Raw genomic sequence first — 22,091 nt, 5'->3', positions numbered from 1 at the left:
GTGATGGTGATGTAATAGACTAGGTACTAGGACTGGGTCTTACTCTGAGTGGGGGTGGTGATGGTGAGGTAATAGACTAGGTACTAGGACTGGGTCTTACTCTGAGTGGGGGTGGTGATGGTGATGTAATAGACTAGGTACTAGGACTGGGTCTTACTCTGAGTGGGGGTGGTGATGGTGATGTAATAGACTAGGTACTAGGACTGGGTCTTACTCTGAGTGGGGGTGGTGATGGTGATGTAATAGACTAGGTACTAGGACTGGGTCTTACTCTGAGTGGGGGTGGTGATGGTGATGTAATAGACTAGGTACTAGGACTGGGTCTTACTCTGAGTGGGGGTGGTGATGGTGATGTAATAGGCTAGGTACTAGGACTGGGTCTTACTCTGAGTGGGGGTGGTGATGGTGATGTAATAGACTAGGTACTAGGACTGGGTCTTACTCTGAGTGGGGGTGGTAATGGTGATGTAATAGACTAGGTACTAGGACTGGGTCTTACTCTGAGTGGGGGTGGTGATGGTGATGTAATAGGCTAGGTACTAGGACTGGGTCTTACTCTGAGTGGGGGTGGTGATGGTGAGGTAATAGACTAGGTACTAGGACTGGGTCTTACTCTGAGTGGGGGTGGTGATGGTGATGTAATAGACTAGGTACTAGGACTGGGTCTTACTCTGAGTGGGGGTGGTGATGGTGATGTAATAGACTAGGTACTAGGACTGGGTCTTACTCTGAGTGGGGGTGGTGATGGTGATGTAATAGGCTAGGTACTAGGACTGGGTCTTACTCTGAGTGGGGGTGGTGATGGTGAGGTAATAGGCTAGGTACTAGGACTGGGTCTTACTCTGAGTGGGGGTGGTGATGGTGAGGTAATAGGCTAGGTACTAGGACTGGGTCTTACTCTGAGTGGGGGTGGTAATGGTGAGGTAATAGGCTAGGTACTAGGACTGGGTCTTACTCTGAGTGGGGGTGGTAATGGTGGTGTTGTAGCAGATGGCTCCGTCCAGCTTGGCATTGCAGTCCATTCTCATCCAGGTGCCATGGGGCGTGATGTACACACAGACACCCTGAGCTGGACCTGGACCTGAGCTGGACCTGACAACAGTGTCAGAGAGTCCCAACTGACTGTAGTGATACTTAGTCCCATCAGACCACTCATAGGACTGAGAGCCACTAGCCTGCGCAGAGAGGGGAGGGAGATGCAATATTATGCAACAAACTTCACACTGGAGGTGATTAGCAAATGTTGCATTTAATGTCTACCTGCCATTTAGTGCTTTGAACTAAATTGCTGCAAAAGATGAAGTTAATCTCAATAGAAATGGCTGCCGTGTTAGTGGCATTGTGGCTAATCTCCCTTACATCCTGACTGGACAGACCGATCCACAGCGGGAAGCCGTCTCGCTTGGCGATAAGCTCCATGTGAGCATTGTGCCCGGTGTCATGCACGCTGGCCAGGTGTCCGTTGCCGCGGCCACACTCCTCCAGGGCCTGGAACCAGCTCAACTTCCTGGTTATCACGTGGTAGCTCATGTTGCCATAGCGCTCAAAGTCCCTGGCCGACTGATTGTATTCGTCCTTAGAGTCTTGGGGACGAATAAAATGTGTTAATAGAGTCAATCAAGTGCAAAATGTATTATTTAGTTGTAATTTAAAAAAAAATTATAGTACTCCTTGCGAATAGGTGAAGTATGTTTGTCTGAATGGGGTCTACCAACCTTTATCCAGTTTGCAGGCCACGATGCTTCTCTGCTTGAAGGGACTGAAGTGGCGTTTGTTGGTGAATATCTTCCAGACTCCCTCAGTGTTGAGACCTGCCATGAACTCATCGCTGGCTGAGACGCTTGGTCTTCCATCGACCCAGTTAGAGTACTGGACGTTGGTACCATCATACCACTTCATCTGGTTATCTACCAAAGACAGGAGCAACCACTTGACATGACACATTTATTACACGTTTCATCACACAATAATACAACGATGATCAATGAGTCGGCTTCAGACTTGATGATACAGTAGACATTTTACAATGATCCAATTGAGTGTCTCCTCATAATATAGGGCAATGAATGATAATATGAAAGTCCAAACAGCAGCTCAAACATAAGGACACACTAATTGTCCATGCTGAGTGTTGGGGAGATGAATACGGGGAACCCAGTCCAGTCCACTCACCGTTGTCATCGTTGAACACCCCTAGCCAGACAAACTGAACCAGGTCTTTGAAGGGAAGGAGCTGCTCCTTCACAAACTCATTCTCCGCTAAGTTCCTGATGGTCAGGATGTCTGCATCAGCATCTGAGAAGAACATCAACCGGTTACACTTCGCAAAGACTTTATTACTCGTACATAAGCAGTGCGTACGTTTAATTAATAAACACCTTCAATCAGAGCACAGATGAAGTCTGTTTTGACCAGGCATCAATGTCCATTTTTGAAATCTCGAAAAAGTCTAATTGAGACTTATAGCGACCAAATGAAGTTGCAGCGATGTAAAAACATAATATTTAAAAAGATATCCAAGCACTCTCTCTTGTGGAAAAGTTAAAAAGACTGTACACTGAGTATACAAAACATTAAGAACACCTGCTCTTTCAAAGACATAGACTGACCAGGTGAAAGCTATGATCCCTTATTGATGTCACTTGTTAAATCCACTTCGATCAGTGTAGATGAAGGGGAGGAGACAGGTTAAAGAAGGATTTATAAGCCTTTTTGACAATTGAAACATGGATTGTTTATGTGTGCCATCCAGAGGGTGAACGGGAAAGACAATAAATGTAAGTGTCTGTCGTGTCTAGAACTGCATCTGTAATCCCATGGAAAATACTGTATGAAGGGTCGCGGAAAATTACAAAATGAAACATACTATGCGGTTTTTACTTAGAGAATTGTCCATTGTTTTAGGCTAGTGTTTTTTTCCCCTGATGCAGGCTTGTTGTCTTGTGTGACTTAGTTATAAGTCTGGGTGTACAGATAAGAGCCGGGTGCGACCGCAGTATGTGACATCCCGTTTGTACTGTCTGAAGGAACTCCTCTGTATGGAAACATGCAGGAAGGAACAGACAATAGTGGCAACGTCGTCTATCTTAATCTACACAGACAAGCTAAACGCCTTTTATACACCATGTTCACCACCCCTGTTTGCACACATCTGCTAACTGCCACATAGAAAATGAGGTTGGACTTTTCTATAACAGCTGAGAGACAACTTTGTTCATTGAGCTTTCAACTCTGACTCTTCTTAGTGATGGTTGATTGCTTCATTTTTGCAAATCTTATAATAAAATTGTTTGAAGGAATCTGCAGTCTCTCTTTCTATAGAATTTCTCGGACAATTGGGATATAGTACACAGTGAGGGTCTCGAGGCTCTTAAACACCATCTTCAACTCAGGCCAGAGAGAAGCTCACCCCCAGAGTTTCTCTAACAAAGCACTAAACAATAACACTGTTCTTTTTCTTTTTTCTTCCAACTCTTTTTCAGGTCCAACTAACTCTACAGACAAGTCAAATGGCCAGTAATGGCCACCTGTTTTGCACCCAACTACGCAAATGTGTTTTTAGGACTATGGTTGGAGAGATTTTTTGTTTGATCCTCTTAATCCATTTTTTGATCAAATCATGTGGTACAGAGGATATATATGACAACATTTTGTTGTTTGGATCACCTGAAAATGAACGGCTTCAGCTCCACACAGAGGCGTCACGCCCATTTCAGCGACTACAGCGCATTTGTGACAAGGGGGATGATTTCCAAAATAAAGTTGTTGAAACAGAGATACAAATCAAGTGTTCTCAATCAATCCATAATAAAGGATAAATCCTTGGAAAGAGAAAATATGCTCAGATAATACCAAAGGCCCCAAAAGTCAAACCAAATGTTTTTTGGTTACCTAGTACTGCAGAGACATCTCAAATAAACAATATCATCAAACAGAATTGGCGTATCATAGAAATTGACCCTGCATTAGGTTAAGTTTCTACCAAGCTTCCATGCTTTTCTTATAGACACGCGCCCACCCTACGGGACAAGCTGGTGCAGTCAAATAACCCCCCCGCAGTCAAAGCCAACTGGCTTTCCAAACCCACTGGCACCTTCCTGTGAGGACACTGCAACCACTGCCCCAACATAAAAAATAAAAACGTTCAATTACACAAGGAAATAACTTACCAAATCCAATCTTTTGCCAATTGCAACACTGTGTTTGTTGTTTATAGGTTGGAGTGCTCATGTGGTGGTTTTTATATTGGTTGCACAAAAAGGATGCTAAAAGACAGACTGGCAGAACATAAATATGCCATCAAAACAGTGAATGACAATTATCCCACGGCCCTGCATTACCAACAAGCCGGCCATGGTAGCCTGGACTTGCTTAAAGCCATGGCCATAGAGGTGGTATCCATCAACAAGATGGGGGATTACAGGCTTCAGTGTCTTTACAAAGGGAAACTTTCTGGATACACACACTCACAGCTACTGGCTTTCAGGGTTGAACAATGAAATAGATTTTGCTCCTTTTTTGTTATTGTACTTTGTAATTATTATATATATATTTTTTTTTATTCATCTTCAGTTGTTTATTTGTGTGAAACATTGTATTGGCCCATAGTTACATTTGATTGATTTACTTGTATTTGTTTATTTTCTGGTCATTCATTTCACCTGTCACTACTATGCACCTGTGAACCCTGAAGAAGGCCGCTGAGCAATACACGTTGGTGAGTTCAAATCTTTTGCTATGCAATAGCTGCTAAAATAAAGGATTTTTCATTTTCCCACAAGAGAGAATGCTTTGGATTTTTGGAAGTATGATGTTTTTACACCGCTGCAACATCATTTGGTCGCTATAAATTATACCCCATTCTCCAATGAGCATCTCTTCGTCTTCATATTTGATGCCAAAGCAACGCTCCCCCTTTTTTGCATTTCTAATTGAGACTATAAGACATGTTTCTAATATGTATCTTGTTTACGGAGGTCTTCACAGTACAAATGGTTCCTGACTGGTGTCTGTGCCAAACGGTGTCCTTGCTCCTTACCCAGTTTCTTGCACGTCTGAAGTATCTGGCCCTTGTCAAACTCTTCCCATCTGGACCGTGCCAGTTGGAAGGTGTAGCAGTTATTCTTGAAGGGGATCCAGTTTGGCCCGCTGCTCTTGTGAGGACATTTCACAGCCCTGGCCTCAGGGGTGGTGTTAGTCTTTTCTGGAAACATTGAAAGTGTTCATTCATAAAAATAAAAAAAAAAGCCAAAATACACAGTTGCTGTCTGAGGAGAGTGCTTGGTTTATTTTCATCCCGTCTTGTTTTAATTATGCCACTTAACAGACAAATGTATCCAAAGTGCTTACACTTTTGGTATGACTATTACATTACAAGACCCCAGCTCTTACCAACTGAACCACTGTATTGCTGTCTTACCGTGTGGAACATGGCAGATAGCCCCTGCCAACTGTTCCATACACTCCTTAGCCTTCCAGAAGCCGTCCGTGTCCAGGAAGACACAGCGTCCAACAGTGGGCTCTGAGGACCACCGACTAAACATAGTGTGACTGTGGTCTGTCCAGCGGTAGTGGGCACCATCCTGACAATACAAAATGCTGAGTGAGTTCCTTATTTATTTAACCAGGCAAGTCAATTAAGAACAAACTGAACTGCACTGTAGAATCGTCATTATGAAATCAGCCACTATCATCCAGTGATTGCAGAACTGAAGGAACAGGATGGGTGTGACCTATTCTACATGGTGACGGCTCCACCGAGCCTCCCAATGGGCTACCGGTTGTTTGCTTTGCCATATTACCTTAAACCCATCCCTTTCTTTTAGATCTGCAAACACCAACGGGTTAGGGTGAAGAGCTATGGCCACTTACGTCTACGCTGAAGAGGCCGATCCACATGGGGCTGCGTGCGCGGGTGACGTGCACGGTGAGGACCGACTGCTGCAGGGTGTCGGCTACGCTGGCCAGGTCCATGTTCTGGTTCCTGCACTCCTCCAGAGCCTCGAACCATGTCATGTTCTTCTGAAGCAGCTTAAAGGTGTGGTTGTTGACCTGGAATGGCTCCAACTGGAACTGGGGCTCCTCTGGCTTGTCTGAGAACATGAGAGGGATTTAAAGGTCAAGCGAGGGTTCAAACCCTATTCGGTATGCTCAATTTCCACTCCACAAAACAGTAGCAATATCAAGAAACAACTATCAATGATATCAGTCTACTTCGTACACTTAATATCAAGAGTCTTTCTATCACAAGCCTTCTGACTGTAGAGTCCACACATAATCCATTCTTTCACCAACACGGACAAGATAAGCACAGATAATTGGTTGTGTTTGGTGCCCTCTGCTGCTAGGTAGCGGTGGTGTACCTGCGTAGTGCTGGCAGATGGTCACATATTGCTGGTCAGAGCAGGAGGTGTAGTCCCAGGAGCCCATCATAGCAGAGCTGGGGTCGTTGAACACGAAGACACACAGCTCCATGCTCTCTGGGTCATGAAGCTGCAGACAGACACAGCAACAACAGGGACACAGAGAGTTAGTTCTAGGTTATGATGACCTTGAACTTTGAGAGATGTGGAACATGTTTTTTAGAGACTGGTATTTAGTATAGTCTATCATAGTAATGTTTATGTAGTTCCATCATTTGTTTAAAAAGACTACCTGCACGCACTCTTACCAGTGGTTAAAGAACATTTAATTTCTTCCTGGTATGGAGACCTCCTATTGGTGAACGAGCTTATTATTGTTTTATGGGCCTAATCATAGAATTACATCTAGAATCCCTATTCATTTAATAGGATCTCTATGGGCCTAATCATGGAATTACATATAGAATCCCTATTCATTTAATAGGATCTTTATGGGCCTAATCATAGAATTACATATAGAATCCCTATTCATTTAATAGGATCTCTATGGGCCTAATCATATAATTACATATAGAATCCCTATTCATTTAATAGGATCTCTATGGGCCTAATCATAGAATTACATATAGAATCCCTATTCATTTAATAGGATCTCTATGGGCCTAATCATAGAATTACATATAGAATCCCTATTCATTTAATAGGATCTTTATGGGCCTAATCATAGAATTACATATAGAATCCCTATTCATTTAATAGGATCTCTATGGGCCTAATCATGGAATTACATATAGAATCCCTATTCATTTAATAGGATCTTTATGGGCCTAATCATGGAATTACATATAGAATCCCTATTCATTTAATAGGATCTCTATGGGCCTAATCATAGAATTACATATAGAATCCCTATTCATTTAATAGGATCGTTATGGGCCTAATAGTAAGGCGTTGTCATCTTAACTTTTAAAATGTATTAGCCTACTTTTTAATGTGGCATAATCACAACCAGTCATGTTCTCAACTGATTTTCAAACAGTCCAACATGTTTCTGATAGTATTTAAGTTCATCTTGGATGCATATTTTATGTCGCTGAAAGAAATTGCACCTTTAGGCCACCCAACAGGTTTCTCAGTCTCTCAAAATGCTGAAAGAAATAAATCCGATTTCTCCACTCTTGTTCCTGAGACAAAATTAACATTTGGTCTATCATTTTACTGTGCGGAAAGCTTAATTCTGCAGCAGTTAATATTAGAATAGGCTACATGTGAGGCCTCCTGTCCTTTTCCAGACTTCAGTTACTATTGGGTTACTTATATTATGGCATCCATACGGTGATAAATTCAAAGAGACCACTTACAAAACACCACAAAGTGTTATGAATGACATTCTGTTATTGTCATCCATTAGGCCTGCACAAGTCTTGTAACCTGAATTGATGCGTACACTGCTGCGGTCTCAGCCACTCATCTCTGCCTTGGCAAAATGGCAGTGCTATCATCGAACTACACCGCATTTTGAAGCGTATTCCACAAGTTTTTAAGTCTATTCACACATTTTTCATGCGACTCGCATGCGGCAATGATAAATAGTGTAATAGCCTACAGTTTTCTTAAACTCTGTTTTAATTATTGTGATAGGCTCATGTTTTACCGGTATGGGGTACCCCACTATTCTAACTTACTTTCACCCCTGAGGGGAGTATACCTGCTATTTTTACACTAAAACTATTCTATGATTTCAGTTGAATGTTAAAAGAGGTATGCTTATTGGACATGCTACCTGGGGTTTGATGGAATTCTAAGTTATAACTCAACTCATTGATCCCTGTGGCCAAGCTGAATAGAATTGAGTAGTGAAGTGAGCGGGAACTCACGTTGACGAGCATGGGCCTGAATAGGCCGTGAAGCAGGGGGTTAAAGTTGAGGTAGGAGACCGGGGAGTCATCCACCCACTCTGGGTCCTGCTGTTTGAGCTTCAGGCCAATCCATGTCTTCTGGGGCTGCTCCGGCAACAGCGAGGTCACAAAGTCTGACCACAACAAACAGATAGGCGCAACTAGTCAACAACCGCTGGTTAAGACTGACGTTGAAGGGACATCAATCATTGGTCATCTCATGTCTAGGAGAATGGAAGGTTGTCTATTGACAAACATGATGAATAAAAAGACAGATAGGTAAAAGAGATCCACTAGAAGGTTTACTACTCACCCTGTTCAACTTGGTCTGTGATAGTGAGTAGAGTTCCTCTCATCGACTGACACTGCTCGTTGGCGTGTTGAAAAGTAACGTACAGATGCTTGATCACCACGTAGCACTGGAAAAGGCAACGACAACATTCAATAACAATGATTAGAAACTGGGTGGTTTAAGCCCTGGATGCTGATTGGCTGACAGCTGTAGTACATCAGACCGTATACCACGGGTATGACAAAACATTTATTTTTACTGCTCTAATTACATTGGTAACCAGTTTATAATAGCAATAAGGCACCAAGGGGTTGGTGGTATATGGCCAATATACCCCAGCTAAGGGCTGTATCCAGGCATTCTGCGTTGTGTCGTACTTAAGAACAGACCTTAGTCGTGGTATATTGGCCATATAACACACCCATTCTTGCTTACACAGAATGTACCTGTATGTAGACTAGATCAGAGGATGGACTCATTGTCAAGGCTGGAATGGAACGAATGAAACAGTATCACAACTGGTTTCCATGTGTTTTATACCGTTCCATTCATTCCATTTCAACCATTACTATATGACCGTCTAGTGACACCAGCCTCCAGTGTGTGTGTGTGTACGACAGACTGACCTTGTCCCTGAAGTGTAAATAGTCGCTCTCACAGGGCAGACCATTGGGGTGAGGGTCTCCAGGGTGGGTCTCTATAGCCGTGGTGTTGTGTCTCTCACACACGAATGGCAGCTGCAGCTCACAGCTGTACTCGTACTCTGGATGGGCAGGAGTGTGAGTGAGTGAGTGTGTGTGTGTGTGACCGGAAGGTAACAACCCACTGGGCACACATTGTGGTTGAATCAACATTGTTTCATGTAAAGTGTTGTGTCCCATGTTTCATGAGCTGAAATAAAAGATCCCAGAAATGTTCCATACGCACAAAAAGCTTATTTCTCTAAAATGTTGTGCACAAATTTGTTTACATCCCTGTTAGTGAGCATTTCGACTTTGCCAAGATAATCCACCCACCTGACAGGTGAGGCCTTTCAAGAAACTAATTAAACAGCATGATCATTACACAGGTGCACCTTGTGCTGGGGACGATAAAAGGCCACTCTAAAATGTGCAGTTTTATCACACAACACAATGCCACAGATGTCTCAACTTTTAAGGGGGTGTGCAATTGGCATGTTGATGGCAGGAATGTCCACTAGAGCTGTTGCCCGAGAATTTAATGTTAATTTCTCTACAATAAGCCACCTCCAACGTCGTTTTATAGAATTTGGAAGTACGTCCAACCGGCCTCACAACCGCAGACCACGTGTATGGCGTTGTGTGGGCGAGCGGTTTGCTGTTGTCAGTGTTGTGTACAGAGTGCCCCATGGTGGTGTGGGGTTATGGTATGAGCAGGAATAAGCTACGGACAACGAAAACAACTGCATTTTATCATAGCAATTTGAACGCAAAGAGATACGGTGACGAGGTCCTGAGGCCCATTGTCGTGCCATTCATCATCCGCAGCCATCACCTCATGTTTCAGCGTGATAATGCACCGCCCCATGTCACAAGGATCTGAACACACTTCCTGGAAGCTTATAATGTCCCAGTTCTTCCATGGCCTGCATACACACCAGACATGTCACCCATTGAGCATGTTTGGGATGCTCTGGATCGACGTGTACGACAGCGTGTTCCAGTTCCCGCCAATATCCAGCATCTTCGCACAGCCATTGAAGAGGAGTGAGAAACATGCAACAGGCCACATGCAACAGCCTGATCAACTCTATGCGAAAGAGATGTCGCGCTGCATGAGGCTAATGGTGGTCACACCAGATGCTGACTTTTTTTTAAAGGTATATGCGACCAACCGATGCAAATTTTTATTCCCAAACATTTGAAATCCATAGATTAGGGCCTAAAGAATTTATTTAAATTACTTTTTTCAGTCAAATATTTAAAATTGTTGCATGTTGCATATTTTTGTTCAGTATAAATCAATGTATTTAACCTGATTAACAGGTTGTTACATCAATCTATTTGACATAATCATCAGAACTATGTATACGTTGCAATCTAGTTAAATTCCACATAGAAATGTACAAAATATGTTTTAATCATATATTCAATATACAGTATATTGGGTGGTTGAATCATATATTGATTGAATGGTTGGTTGATTGGTTGAAATTGTCGAATTTTAGATTTAATTACCGGTAGACAAATTTTATTTGACCTTGTTTCAATGTTGATAGTAAAATGGTATGTTTGAACCAACGTCATTGTTTCAACGTCAAGCTAAATAAAAATATATATTGAAATAAAATGTGTAGCCACAGTCCAATGATTTCTGCCTGAACAGTGACTCCTACTGGAATATGAGGAGTCATTTTTATTATAACCTTTTATTTAACTAGGCAAGTCAGTTAAGAACAAACTCTTATTTACAATGACGCCCTATGGGACTTCCAATCACGGCCAGATGTGATGCGGCCTCTTGCGTGGAGATGCAGTGTCTTAGAGCACTACGCCACTCGGGAGCCCGAACGAGTCTACAACCCAGATGCCTACCTCTAAGTACCCTGCTTAGCTCTGGAAACACAACCCATTGAGACATTTAGAAGTAGTTACCATTAGCTCTATAAATACGAAGCCAAATTCATGATATTCATGACTTTTACCTTTCGATATTTTCTTGTACATGAAGGATGGTTGGTTGATTTCAAATTAAATCTACAAGTTAATTATTTGAAGTTTGATTTACTGCTATTCCTAAAGTTAGATTTTTGGTTGAGACTGAGACGTGAATCCAACATATCAATAATGAATTTGTAGACAAACTGGATAATGAATTGAGAACGCAACCAAATATCAACATTTGAAGGAGATCTTCTACAGGGATAGTATATATAGGGCCTACTGTATATAATGAACAACATACAGTCAGCTCCAAAAGTATTGGGAGACTAACACTTTTTTTGTTGTTTTGGTTCTGTACTCCAGCACTTTGGATTTGAAATGATAAAGTCAATTTGAGGGTATTTCCATCCATATCGGGTAAACCGTTTAGAAATTACAGCACATGGAAACATGTTATTTTCTTATTTACAGTACAAGTGACTCCAAAATGACACAATACAATATTTACCATACATTTTGTTGGGCACCAACTAATCTGACCCAAATCCAAATTTGTGTATTGTGTCATTTTGGAGTCACTTGTACTGTAAATAAGAATACAATATGTTTCCAAACACTTCTACATTAATGTGGTTGCTACCATGATTACAGATAATCCTAAATGAATCGTGAAAAATGATGAGTGAAAAAGTTAGAATCACAAGTATCATGCCCCCCCAAAAATGCGAACCTCCCCTGTTATTGTAATGGTGAGAGGTTAGCATGTCTTAAAATTAGACCGATGTAACAACCTGTTAGCACATTTATTTCAGTTTTCCCCTAATTTCAATGTTTACAACACTGTTTGAAATCAGATGAAAACAGCCCTGGTTGATTACTTTTTCAAATCCAATGTATTTTCCACGTTGATTCCACGTCATAATACGTTGAACAACGTGGATTCAACCAGTGTGTGCCCAGTGGGAATTGTCATAGTAACCAACAGCCTACAGTATAATCCTTTCTACATGATCTGGTCATTTATGAACATTTTAACATCTTGACCATGTTCTGTTATAATATCCACCCTGCACAGCCAGAAGAGGACTGGCCACCCCTCATAGCCTGGTTCCTCTCTAGGTTTCTTCCTAGGTTTTTGGCCTTTCTAGGGAGTTTTTCCTAGGGAGTTTTTCCTAGCCACCGTGCTTCTTTCACATGCATTGCTTGCTGTTTGGGGTTTTAGGCTGGGTTTCTGTACAGCACTTTGAGATATCAGCTGATGTACGAAGGGCTATATAAAAATAGATTTGATTTGATTTGATCTAAAGGAAACAATTTGATTTCAACTACTCTTTGTACTGTAGTCACGTTTCTATTCACCTGGGAAGATGTTCTTGTCACTGATGGTTGTACACCTGCCCAGGAACGCAGCATGGTAGTATTGCATATGGGATAACCTAGAGGACAGGAGTAGAAAGTCATTCACTCTTATTCTAACCAACACACAATAACATCACTTATATTTGACTTGAATTTTGATCACAAGACCCGTTTTGGAGGCAGTGTTTTAGAACGTGTGTTGCTGTGTGACCGTGTCATGGGGCTCGTTGTTGGTTGGTGAGGTGTGACCTGCCACGTGACCGCATGACTGTGTGACTCACCTCATGGGGAAGTAGTGTCCAGTGTCTCTTATATCCACCCACCAGCTCTGCTTCCCTGCTGGCATCTGCCCAATCAGGTCACAGGTCAATGAATAAACAAACACACGAGGACAAAACAAAGCCACTCCCTGCTGCTCTCTCACACACACAGTGCTCTCTCTCTCTCACACACAGTGCTCTCTCTCTCTCTCACACACAGTGCTCTCTCTCTCTCACACACAGTGCTCTCTCTCTCTCACACACAGTGCTCTCTCTCTCTCACACACAGTGCTCCCTCTCTCTCACACACAGTGCTCTCTCTCTCACACACACAGTGCTCTCTCTCTCTCACACACAGTGCTCTCTCTCTCACACACAGTGCTCCCTCTCTCTCTTTTGATCAATGCTGTCTTCATTTTATTAGGATAGTTCAGTGGCCACCTTCTTCCTCTCCGTTCCTGCTCTATATCCATTACAATCAGGGTTGATATACTAGCCTTAAAGCTGAAATCTGCATGAGAGCAAACAGCGCCAATGTTCGCCCCCAGCACGTTATTGTTTTCGTTCTGTTGATGAAACGGAGGAGAGGAACATCCAGCATCGTGGTTAAAAATGTAAAATTTTTTTAGTTCCATCATTTGTTTAAAGACTACCTGCAGTTGTAGGTGCAATGAAGTCAGCGGAAAACTGTGTTCGTTGTTGGAAGGAACTTCTTTGTTGGTGTAATATTGCAAACAAACGTGGCAGTTACTCCATTATGGATTCCAGCTTTAAACTGTTTCTTATACTAACTAGGTTTATACCGTACAGTAAGTCTGGCAAAAAGTTATGGTGTATGGTTTGTTCACCACGGTACTGTAATTGCACTATACTGTACCTGTGGCAGATTATTATGGATCTTTATGGCTGCGTTGGAGCTTTGTGGTACTGCCAGCTTGCTGCCGTGGCTGTTGCAGTACAAACTAGCCTCCTCGTGTGGCAGCTTTGGTTCCGTCACAAACCAGAACTCGTTACCGTCAATGAATATGGACGTCTCATGGTGCCCACCTGCAACAGATCAATACCATTATTCTCAAATCCTATTTTTAGTACTCAATATAAAAAAACATATATATATATATATATATATATATATAACATAACATATATATATATATATATAACATATAATATATAAAAAACCTCAGCTCATACTTCATAACTGATGACTTGACATACATTGGTGTATAATTTCATCAGAAAAAGTCAAGAAATATTTCCAAACCTACATGTCAACACCACTTACCAGGATTGTACCACACTGGATTCTCAGGGGTTTTTCCTATTTCATAATGAACAAACAAACAGTTATTTTCAACATCGAGAATGCAAGATTGAAAGTGTAAAGGTCACCAAACATGTCCTCAAACTCTGATTCCTAAACTGGGTTTCTTGTAGAAATGGACAGAGGACTGTTTATGTTGGCCAAAGGGTTCAACGTGGGACAAGCAGACACTACACAAGACACACTTCTGAGTTGAAACTAAGGAGGAGCTAGGACACGTTCACAATCACACGGCCTGTGTGTGTGTGTGTGTGTGTGTGTATAGTTACCGCGGGGGATCTGGCAGACCCACTCCAGCCTGGCGTCACAGTGGAATGGGGTGGCGTAGAACGGCAGAGGAGGGAATTCATGCATCAGGAAGACAAATAAACTCCTAAAGGTTCCTTTCAGTGTCTGGTTAAAGAGAGAGAGAGAGAGAGAGAGAGACGACAAGCCGTGACGCATAATGGTATTTCAACATCGACATGAGATATGACATTACAACCGTAATGTAGCTACTTCACAGGTAGGGAGAGGGAGCTCGAAAACGGAGCATGGGATGTAGGAAGAAGCTGACGGGTTTAAGTTGTGACATCTGCCATGACCACCCACCAGCAGATGTTGTGCAGTGTTGAGGCTGTATCCCAGCATCGGAACCTACCCACCTTAAAGGCTGTGCAGGCACGGTTGTACTCATCATCCTCGTGGAACTCTTGGGGGAAAATGGCCATGGACACCTTCGGATGAATCACGACATGTATATTATCAGAATGGTTACTTATTATAGTCTCTCTACGGGAGTTACACACAGAGGTACAATGTGTTTTCCTCTACTCACAGGCCTGTTGTCGCTCCACTCCCAGGAACCAGCAGCTGGGTTTCTCCTGTTCAGCCCCACCCAGAAGAACCGGTCATCGCTGGGACAGACAGGACACAAACACTGTGAACAAACATCTAATTCTCACATCTTTTTTGGGGGCTCAAAAGGCAGTGTTTAAACAACCTTCCAGTGTCTTAAGTACACTGCTCAAAAAAATAAAGGGAACACTTAAACAATACAATGTAACTCCAAGTCAATCACACTTCTGTGAAATCAAACTGTCCACTTAGGAAGCAACACTGATTGACAATACATTTCACATGCTGTTGTGCAAATGGAATAGACAACAGGTGGAAATAATAGGCAATTAGCAAGACACCCCCAATAAAGGAGTGGTTCTGCAGGTGGGGACCACAGACCACTTCTCAGTTCCTATGCTTCCTGGCTGATGTTTTGGTCACTTTTGAATGCTGGCGGTGCCTTCACTCTAGTGGTAGCATGAGACGGAGTCTACAACCCACACAAGTGGCTCAGGTAGTGCAGCTCATCCAGGATGGCACATCAATGCGAGCTGTGGATAGAAGGTTTGCTGTGTCTGTCAGTGTAGTGTCCAGAGCATGGAGGCGCTACCAGGAGACAGGCCAGTACATCAGGAGACGTGGAGGAGGCCGTAGGAGGGCAACAACCCAGCAGCAGGACCGCTACCTCCGCCTTTGTGCAAGGAGGAGCAGGAGAAGCACTGCCAGAGCCCTGCAAAATGACCTCCAGCAGGCCACAAATGTGCATGTGTCTGCTCAAACGGTCAGAAACAGACTCCATGAGGGTGGTATGAGGGCCCGACGTCCACAGGTGGGGGTTGTGCTTACAGCCCAACACCGTGCAGGACGTTTGGCATTTGCCAGAGAACACCAAGATTGGCAAATTCGCCACTGGCGCCCTGTGCTCGTCACAGATGAAAGCAGGTTCACACTGAGCACGTGACAGACGTGACAGAGTCTGGAGACGCCGTGGAGAACGTTCTGCTGCCTGCAACATCCTCCAGCATGACCGGTTTGGAGGTGGGTCAGTCATGGTGTGGGGTGGCATTTCTTTGGGTGTCCGCACAGCCCTCCATGGGCTCGCCAGAGGTAGCCTGACTGCCATTAGGTACCGAGATGAGATCCTCAGACCCCTTGTGAGACCATATGCTGGTGCGGTTGGCCCTGGGTTCCTCCTAATGCAAGACAATGCTAGACCTCATGTGGCTGGAGTGTGTCAGCAGTTCCTGCAAGAGGAAGGCATTGATGCTATGGACTGGCCCACCCGTTCCCCAGACCTGAATCCAATTGAGCACATCTGGGACATCATGTCTTGCTCCATCCACCAACGCCACGTTGCACCACAAACTGTCCAGGAGTTGATGGATGCTTTAGTCCAGGTCTGGGAGGAGATCCCTCAGGAGACCATCCGCCACCTCATCAGGAGCATGCCCAGGCATTGTAGGGAGGTCATACAGGCACGTGGAGGCCACACACACTACTGAGCCTCATTTTGACTTGTTTTAGGGACATTACATCAAAGTTGGATCAGCCTGTAGTGTGGTTTTCTACTTTAATTTTGAGTGTGACTCCAAATCCAGACCTCCATGGGTTGATAAATTGGATTTCCATTGATTATTTTTGTGTTATTTTGTTGTCAGCACATTCAACTATGTAAAGAAAAAAGTATTTAATAAGATTATTTCTTTCATTCAGATCTAGGATGTGTTGTTTAAGTGTTCCCTTTATTTTTTTGAGCAGTATATATTGTTGCTAGTGATTGAATCTTCCCCCTGCAGAGCATTGCAGGACAGGGGGTGTCCTGGTGTGAACCATACTTGTTACTATTGACAGGAATCAGATGACATTAGCTTAAAGACGAGACCATGTGAATTTGAAAACCTATGTGTGTGGTAACTGTGGTGGGTGCTGTGGAGCAGGTTGAGAGCTTCAAGTTCCTTGGTGTCTACATCACCAACAAACTAGAATGGTCCAAACACACCAAGACAGTCGTGAAGAGGGCATGACAAAGCCTATTCCCCTTCAGGAAACTAAAAAGATTTGGCATGTGTCCTGAGATCCTCAAAAGGTTCTACAGCTGCAACATCGAGAGCATCCTGACCGGTTGCATCACTGCCTGGTATGGCAACTGCTCGGCCTCCGACCGCAAGGCACTACAGAGGGTAGTGCGTACGGCCCAGTACATCACTGGGGCTAAGCTGCCTGCCATCCAGGACCTCTACACCAGGCAGTGTCAGAGGAAGGCCCTAAAAATTGTCAAAGACACCAGCCACCCCAGTCATAGACTGTTCTCTCTACTACCACATGGCAAGCGGTACCGGAGTGCCAAGTCTAGGACAAAAAGGCTTCTCAACAGTTTTTACCCCCAAGCCATAAGATTCCTGAACAGGTAATCAAATGGCTACCCAGACTATTGTGTGCCCCCTCAACCCCTATTTTAAACTGCTGCTACTCTCTGTTTATCATATATGCACAGTCACTTTAACTATACATTCATGTACATACTACCTCAATTGGCCCAACTTACCGGTGCCTGTATATAGCCTCGCTACTGATATTTTTCACTGTCTTTTAACTGTTGTTTTATTTCTTTACTTACCTATTGTTCACCTAATACCTTTTTTGCACTGTTGGTTAGAGCCTGTAAGTAAGCATTTCACTGTAAGGTCTACACCTGTTGTATTCGGCGCACGTGACAAATAAACTTTGATTTGATTTGTTGGCGTCCGTTACAGTGGTGGGAACTAGAGCAGTGTGTAAGCTCTGACCTATGACAGATATGGCAGTGTGGTGTGTATGTGTTTCACTGTATAAAGCTGGCATTAAGTTGCTGTTGTTGGAATGTGGTTATGGACATGTCTACATAATTCACATTGTTTAGTTGAGGTGACTAGACCAGTCTGACTACTGTGGCTGAGTTTGTGTTACCGCTGAGTTTGTGTGTTATCACTGTGTGTGCGTGCGCGTGAGTATATGCGCGAGTGGTGTGTGCAGCGTGTGTGTGTGTGGGTGCAAGGGCCCCTACCTGATGGAGTCTCTCATGACATAGTTCAGGGCTCCCATCTCCTGTGGGTGGTTGAAGCTGGGTAGATGGGCCCCTAGGGCCTCACAGAACCTCTCTGCCTCCTCCCAGGACCGCTTACGACTCAGCCTCTCCTCTTGGAACACCTGGCACAGCATTGCCACGGTTACCAATGCTAACACACCAACACCCTACGGTAATGTTGTTATAACACACTAACATATCGCAATCGGGTCGTCATGAGACCTCAATGTGCAACGACACAGTAACTTAAACCAACAAGGTCACTAAGGCGCAGTGAGGGGACACATGCTGGTGAGTGAAGTAAACTGGATCTGCGTCAATTCATTTCACGGACACACACAGGCCTACACACACCTTGTAGCAGTAGGAAATGCCAGGCCTGGATGTCCATCCATCAGGACAGGGGAGGTTAGGGTCGGGCTCAGGGACTAGGGGTTGTGGAGCGGCGATGTCTCTCTTACAGATGGAGCCAGCTTTAAACATGGTGCAGTTCTTTACTACCCATTTACCCAGAGGCTTGGCTGTGGACATCACTGCACAGCCCCCTGCTAGGGCTGAAACACACACACACACACGTAAGTAACTCGCATACACACATATGTAACACACACAGACACACACGTAAGTAACTCGCATACACACATATGTAACACACACAGACACACACGTAACTCACGCACACCCATCAAGCGTTTCTCTCCATCTCGCATCACTGAAACCCCAACAGGGTTAAACCCTTAAACCCAAATACAGAATACTTCACAGTCTGGACCAACCTGGTTCAAACCAGCCCCAGTTGGTGTATGCGACATTGGTTCCCGAGCCATCCTGAGTGACCCACTGGTACTCCCCTGTAGTCTTTATGTCCTGGAGGCCGGTCCAGAAATACTGTCTCTTTACGTTGATCTCTTCCACAAGGAGTCTATTGATGAAGGCCTGTTCAAACCTGTGGAGAACACATTGAAGAACGATTGAGCCTGCATCCCAAATACCACTCTATTCCCTATGTAGTGCACTACTTTCGACCTTACACCTGTACAAGAGGGAACAAGACAATTAGCGAGACCACGCTGAGTGTTGAGAGGTAATGTGGAATGCTGTTGGGTTTTGGCACCCTTCCACGGCAATGTCTCAGAAACACAGCATTTACTTTACAGTGACTGGAAAAGAAAGAGTTAAAAGAAGGACTGAAAGAGATAAGATGGAATGGCTGTACCTGTTGTTTATGGTGAGATCACACCTGTCCTTGAACGACACTTCTTTAGAGTCCACTTTGTAGCACGAGTTCCCATGTCTCCTCCAGTCCTTCAGGAAGGGGAAGAGATGTAAACAAAACGAACAGATGAAACAAATGAAATCCATCAAAGGAGCTCAACCAAACTCCAGAAGGTACAGCTTGTCCTGGGAAGAGAAGGTTGGGGCTGGGGAGCGATGCTTACCCCTTCAGGAGGGCATCCTGACGTAGAAGACTCATTCACCTCTCCTTTCTTCTGACACATGAAAGGCAGCTTCTGGTCACAGCTCCTAACCCTCCAGCCATGAGACTGGACCACAGGAAAAGGAGATAAAGGCATGGATCTAGATATACCGTACATAGACTTCCTATAAATGCCCAACATCTAAGGTCTGCTATGAGCACAATGTCATGTTGATGCTATTAAGTGAGCAATGGGACCTGCTGTCTATTTCTTAGCAAATTGTTAGCCTATCAAAGCATGATATTGTTATAACATATCCATAAGTAGCCAAGCAAGATGTGTTGTAGGCTAAACCATCTTGCCAATTATCACACACACACACCCACAAACACGACACACACACCTCTCCAGAGTAGGAGACGCAGCCAGAGTCTCCTGAGGGTTGGATAGGATGATTCCTGTCCCAGTAGGTGAAGGAGACTGGTGTCTCATCAGCCCAGCTAAGGATGGCGGGGTTCCCTGTCCCCATCAGACCGATCCACACGTCCAACACAACATCTGACAGGAGGCCACCACAACATAACACTCCATTTAACTACTGTACAGCAGCTTGATCATTGATTGATTGATTCTGATGATCGAACATACAGTTGAAGTTGGAAGTTTACATACACTTAGGTTGGAGTCATTAAAACTCCTTTTTCAACCACTCCACACATGTATTGTTAACAACCTATAGTTTTGACAAGTCGGTTAGGACATCTACTTTGTGCATGACACAAGTAATTTTTCCAACAATTGTTTACAGACAGATTATTTCACTTAAAATTCACTGTATCACAATTCCAGTGGGTCGGAAGTTTTCATAGTTGACTGTGCCTTTAAACAGCTTGGAAAATTCCAGAAAATGATGTCATGGCTTTAGAAGCTTCTGATAGGCTTCTGATAGGCTAATTGACATCATTTGAGTCAATTGGAGGTGTTCCTGTGGATGTATTTCAAGGCCTACCTTCAAACTCAGTGCCTCTTTGCTTGACTTCATGGGAAAATCAAAAGAAATCAGCCAAGACCTCAGAAACAAAAATTGTAGACCTCCACAAGTCTGGCTCATCCTTGGGAGCAATTTCCAAATGCCTGAAGGTACCACGTTCATCTGTACAAACAATAGTACGCAAGTATAAACACCATGGGACCACGCAGCCCTCGTATGGCTCAGGAAGGAGACGTGTTCTGTCTCCTAGAGATGAACGTACTTTGGTGCGAAAAGTGCAAATCAATCCCAGAACAACAGCAAAGGACCTTGTGAAGATGCTGGAGGAAACAGATACAAAAGTATCTATATCCACAGTAAAACGAGTCCTATATCAACATAACCTGAAAGGCCGCTCAGCAAGGAAGAAGCCACTGCTCCAAAACCGCCATAAAAAAGCCAGACTACGGTTTGCAACTGCACATGGGGACAAAGATCGTACTTTTGGAGAAATGTCCTCTGGTCTGATGAAACAAAAATAGAACTGTTTGGCCATAATGACCATCCTTATGTTTGGAGGAAAAGGGGGGGAGTCTTCACAAAATAGATGGCATCATGAGGGAGGAAAAGTATGTGGATATATTGAAGCAACATCTCAAGACATCAGTCAGGAAGTTAAAGTTTGATCGCAAATGGATCTTCCAAATGGACAATGACCCCAAGCATACTTCCAAAGTTGTGGCAAAATGGCTTAAGGACAACAAAGTCAAGGTATTGGAGTGGCCATCACAAAGTCCTGACCTCAATCCTATAGAAAATGTGTGGACAGAACTGAAAAAGAGTGTGCGAGCAAGGAGGCCTACAAACCTGACTAGTTACACCAGCTCTGTCAGGAGGAATGGGCCAAAATTCACCCAATTTATTGTGGGAACCTTGTGGAAGTTTACCCGAAACGTTTGACCCAAGTTAAACAATTTAAAGGCAATGCTACCAAATACTAAACTTCTGACCCACTGGGAATGTGATGAAAGGACTCAAAGCTGAAATAAATCACTCTCTACTATTATTCTGACATTTCACATTCTTAAAATAAAGTGGTGATGCTAAATGACCTAAGACAGGGAATTTTTACTGGGATTAAATGTCAGGAACTGTGAAAAACTGAGTTTAAATGTATTTGGCTAAGATGTATGTAAACTTCCGACTTCAACTGTACATAAAACAGCCAAAGCCTCTCACAGAAGATAACAGAGCATTTCAACTATGTATCTCTGGCCAATGGCATGTCTTCCCCACACAGCACAACCAAACCGGTGTTATCTAACAGTGATCCACTGTAAAATGCTTAAGATGCCTAATGATAAGCACTATAATGCCCTTCCTTGAATCATGACTGATACCTATCACTAGAAGTCTCTAGCCATGCCTCAGGGCAATACAATGCCATACACGACAATTGTGGTTGGTTTCTCTGAGGATGCATTGTACCTGCATGGAACTGAGTGCTGATCATCTCCATGCTGTCCAGGCTGTGTAGACTGACCAGGCCTCCTCCGATGGTCTTACAGTAATTCTCGGCCTGAGCAAACATCTTTGGTTCATCCTTCACCAGCTTGTAACAGAACATGTTCCAAGGGGCCCAGCCCTCGTCACATATGGTGGATTTATACACCAAAGGCTCTGCAGAGAAAACATGATCAA

The 22,091-nt window shown here is 43.6% G+C and overlaps 1 protein-coding gene across 1 annotated transcript in view; it reads right to left on the bottom strand.

The window, feature by feature from the left end:
* LOC100380704 (lymphocyte antigen 75) overlaps positions 1–22,091 on the bottom strand; it is a 40,031-nt gene that overhangs the window by 5,718 nt on the left and 12,222 nt on the right. The window contains exons 7-31 of the mRNA XM_014151417.2: positions 21,879–22,070; positions 19,824–19,978; positions 19,442–19,546; positions 19,219–19,307; positions 18,779–18,948; positions 18,357–18,556; positions 17,982–18,124; positions 14,937–15,015; positions 14,764–14,835; positions 14,389–14,512; positions 14,081–14,116; positions 13,673–13,842; positions 12,817–12,881; positions 12,536–12,612; positions 9,179–9,315; positions 8,574–8,679; positions 8,240–8,394; positions 6,363–6,492; positions 5,872–6,092; positions 5,420–5,582; positions 5,039–5,203; positions 2,173–2,295; positions 1,716–1,907; positions 1,360–1,583; positions 956–1,175 (exon numbers count right to left, since the gene is read on the bottom strand). Of these exons, the coding sequence (XP_014006892.2) occupies positions 956–1,175; positions 1,360–1,583; positions 1,716–1,907; positions 2,173–2,295; positions 5,039–5,203; positions 5,420–5,582; positions 5,872–6,092; positions 6,363–6,492; positions 8,240–8,394; positions 8,574–8,679; positions 9,179–9,315; positions 12,536–12,612; positions 12,817–12,881; positions 13,673–13,842; positions 14,081–14,116; positions 14,389–14,512; positions 14,764–14,835; positions 14,937–15,015; positions 17,982–18,124; positions 18,357–18,556; positions 18,779–18,948; positions 19,219–19,307; positions 19,442–19,546; positions 19,824–19,978; positions 21,879–22,070 (3,513 nt within the window). The remainder of the gene's footprint in view (positions 1–955; positions 1,176–1,359; positions 1,584–1,715; positions 1,908–2,172; positions 2,296–5,038; positions 5,204–5,419; positions 5,583–5,871; positions 6,093–6,362; positions 6,493–8,239; positions 8,395–8,573; positions 8,680–9,178; positions 9,316–12,535; positions 12,613–12,816; positions 12,882–13,672; positions 13,843–14,080; positions 14,117–14,388; positions 14,513–14,763; positions 14,836–14,936; positions 15,016–17,981; positions 18,125–18,356; positions 18,557–18,778; positions 18,949–19,218; positions 19,308–19,441; positions 19,547–19,823; positions 19,979–21,878; positions 22,071–22,091) is intronic.

Source organism: Salmo salar, chromosome ssa17 (assembly GCF_905237065.1).
Source record: "Salmo salar chromosome ssa17, Ssal_v3.1, whole genome shotgun sequence".
Classification (NCBI taxonomy): Eukaryota; Metazoa; Chordata; class Actinopteri; order Salmoniformes; family Salmonidae; genus Salmo; species Salmo salar.
The sequence above is the reverse complement of the archived record's forward strand: the minus strand, read 5'-3'. Positions and strand labels throughout refer to the sequence as shown.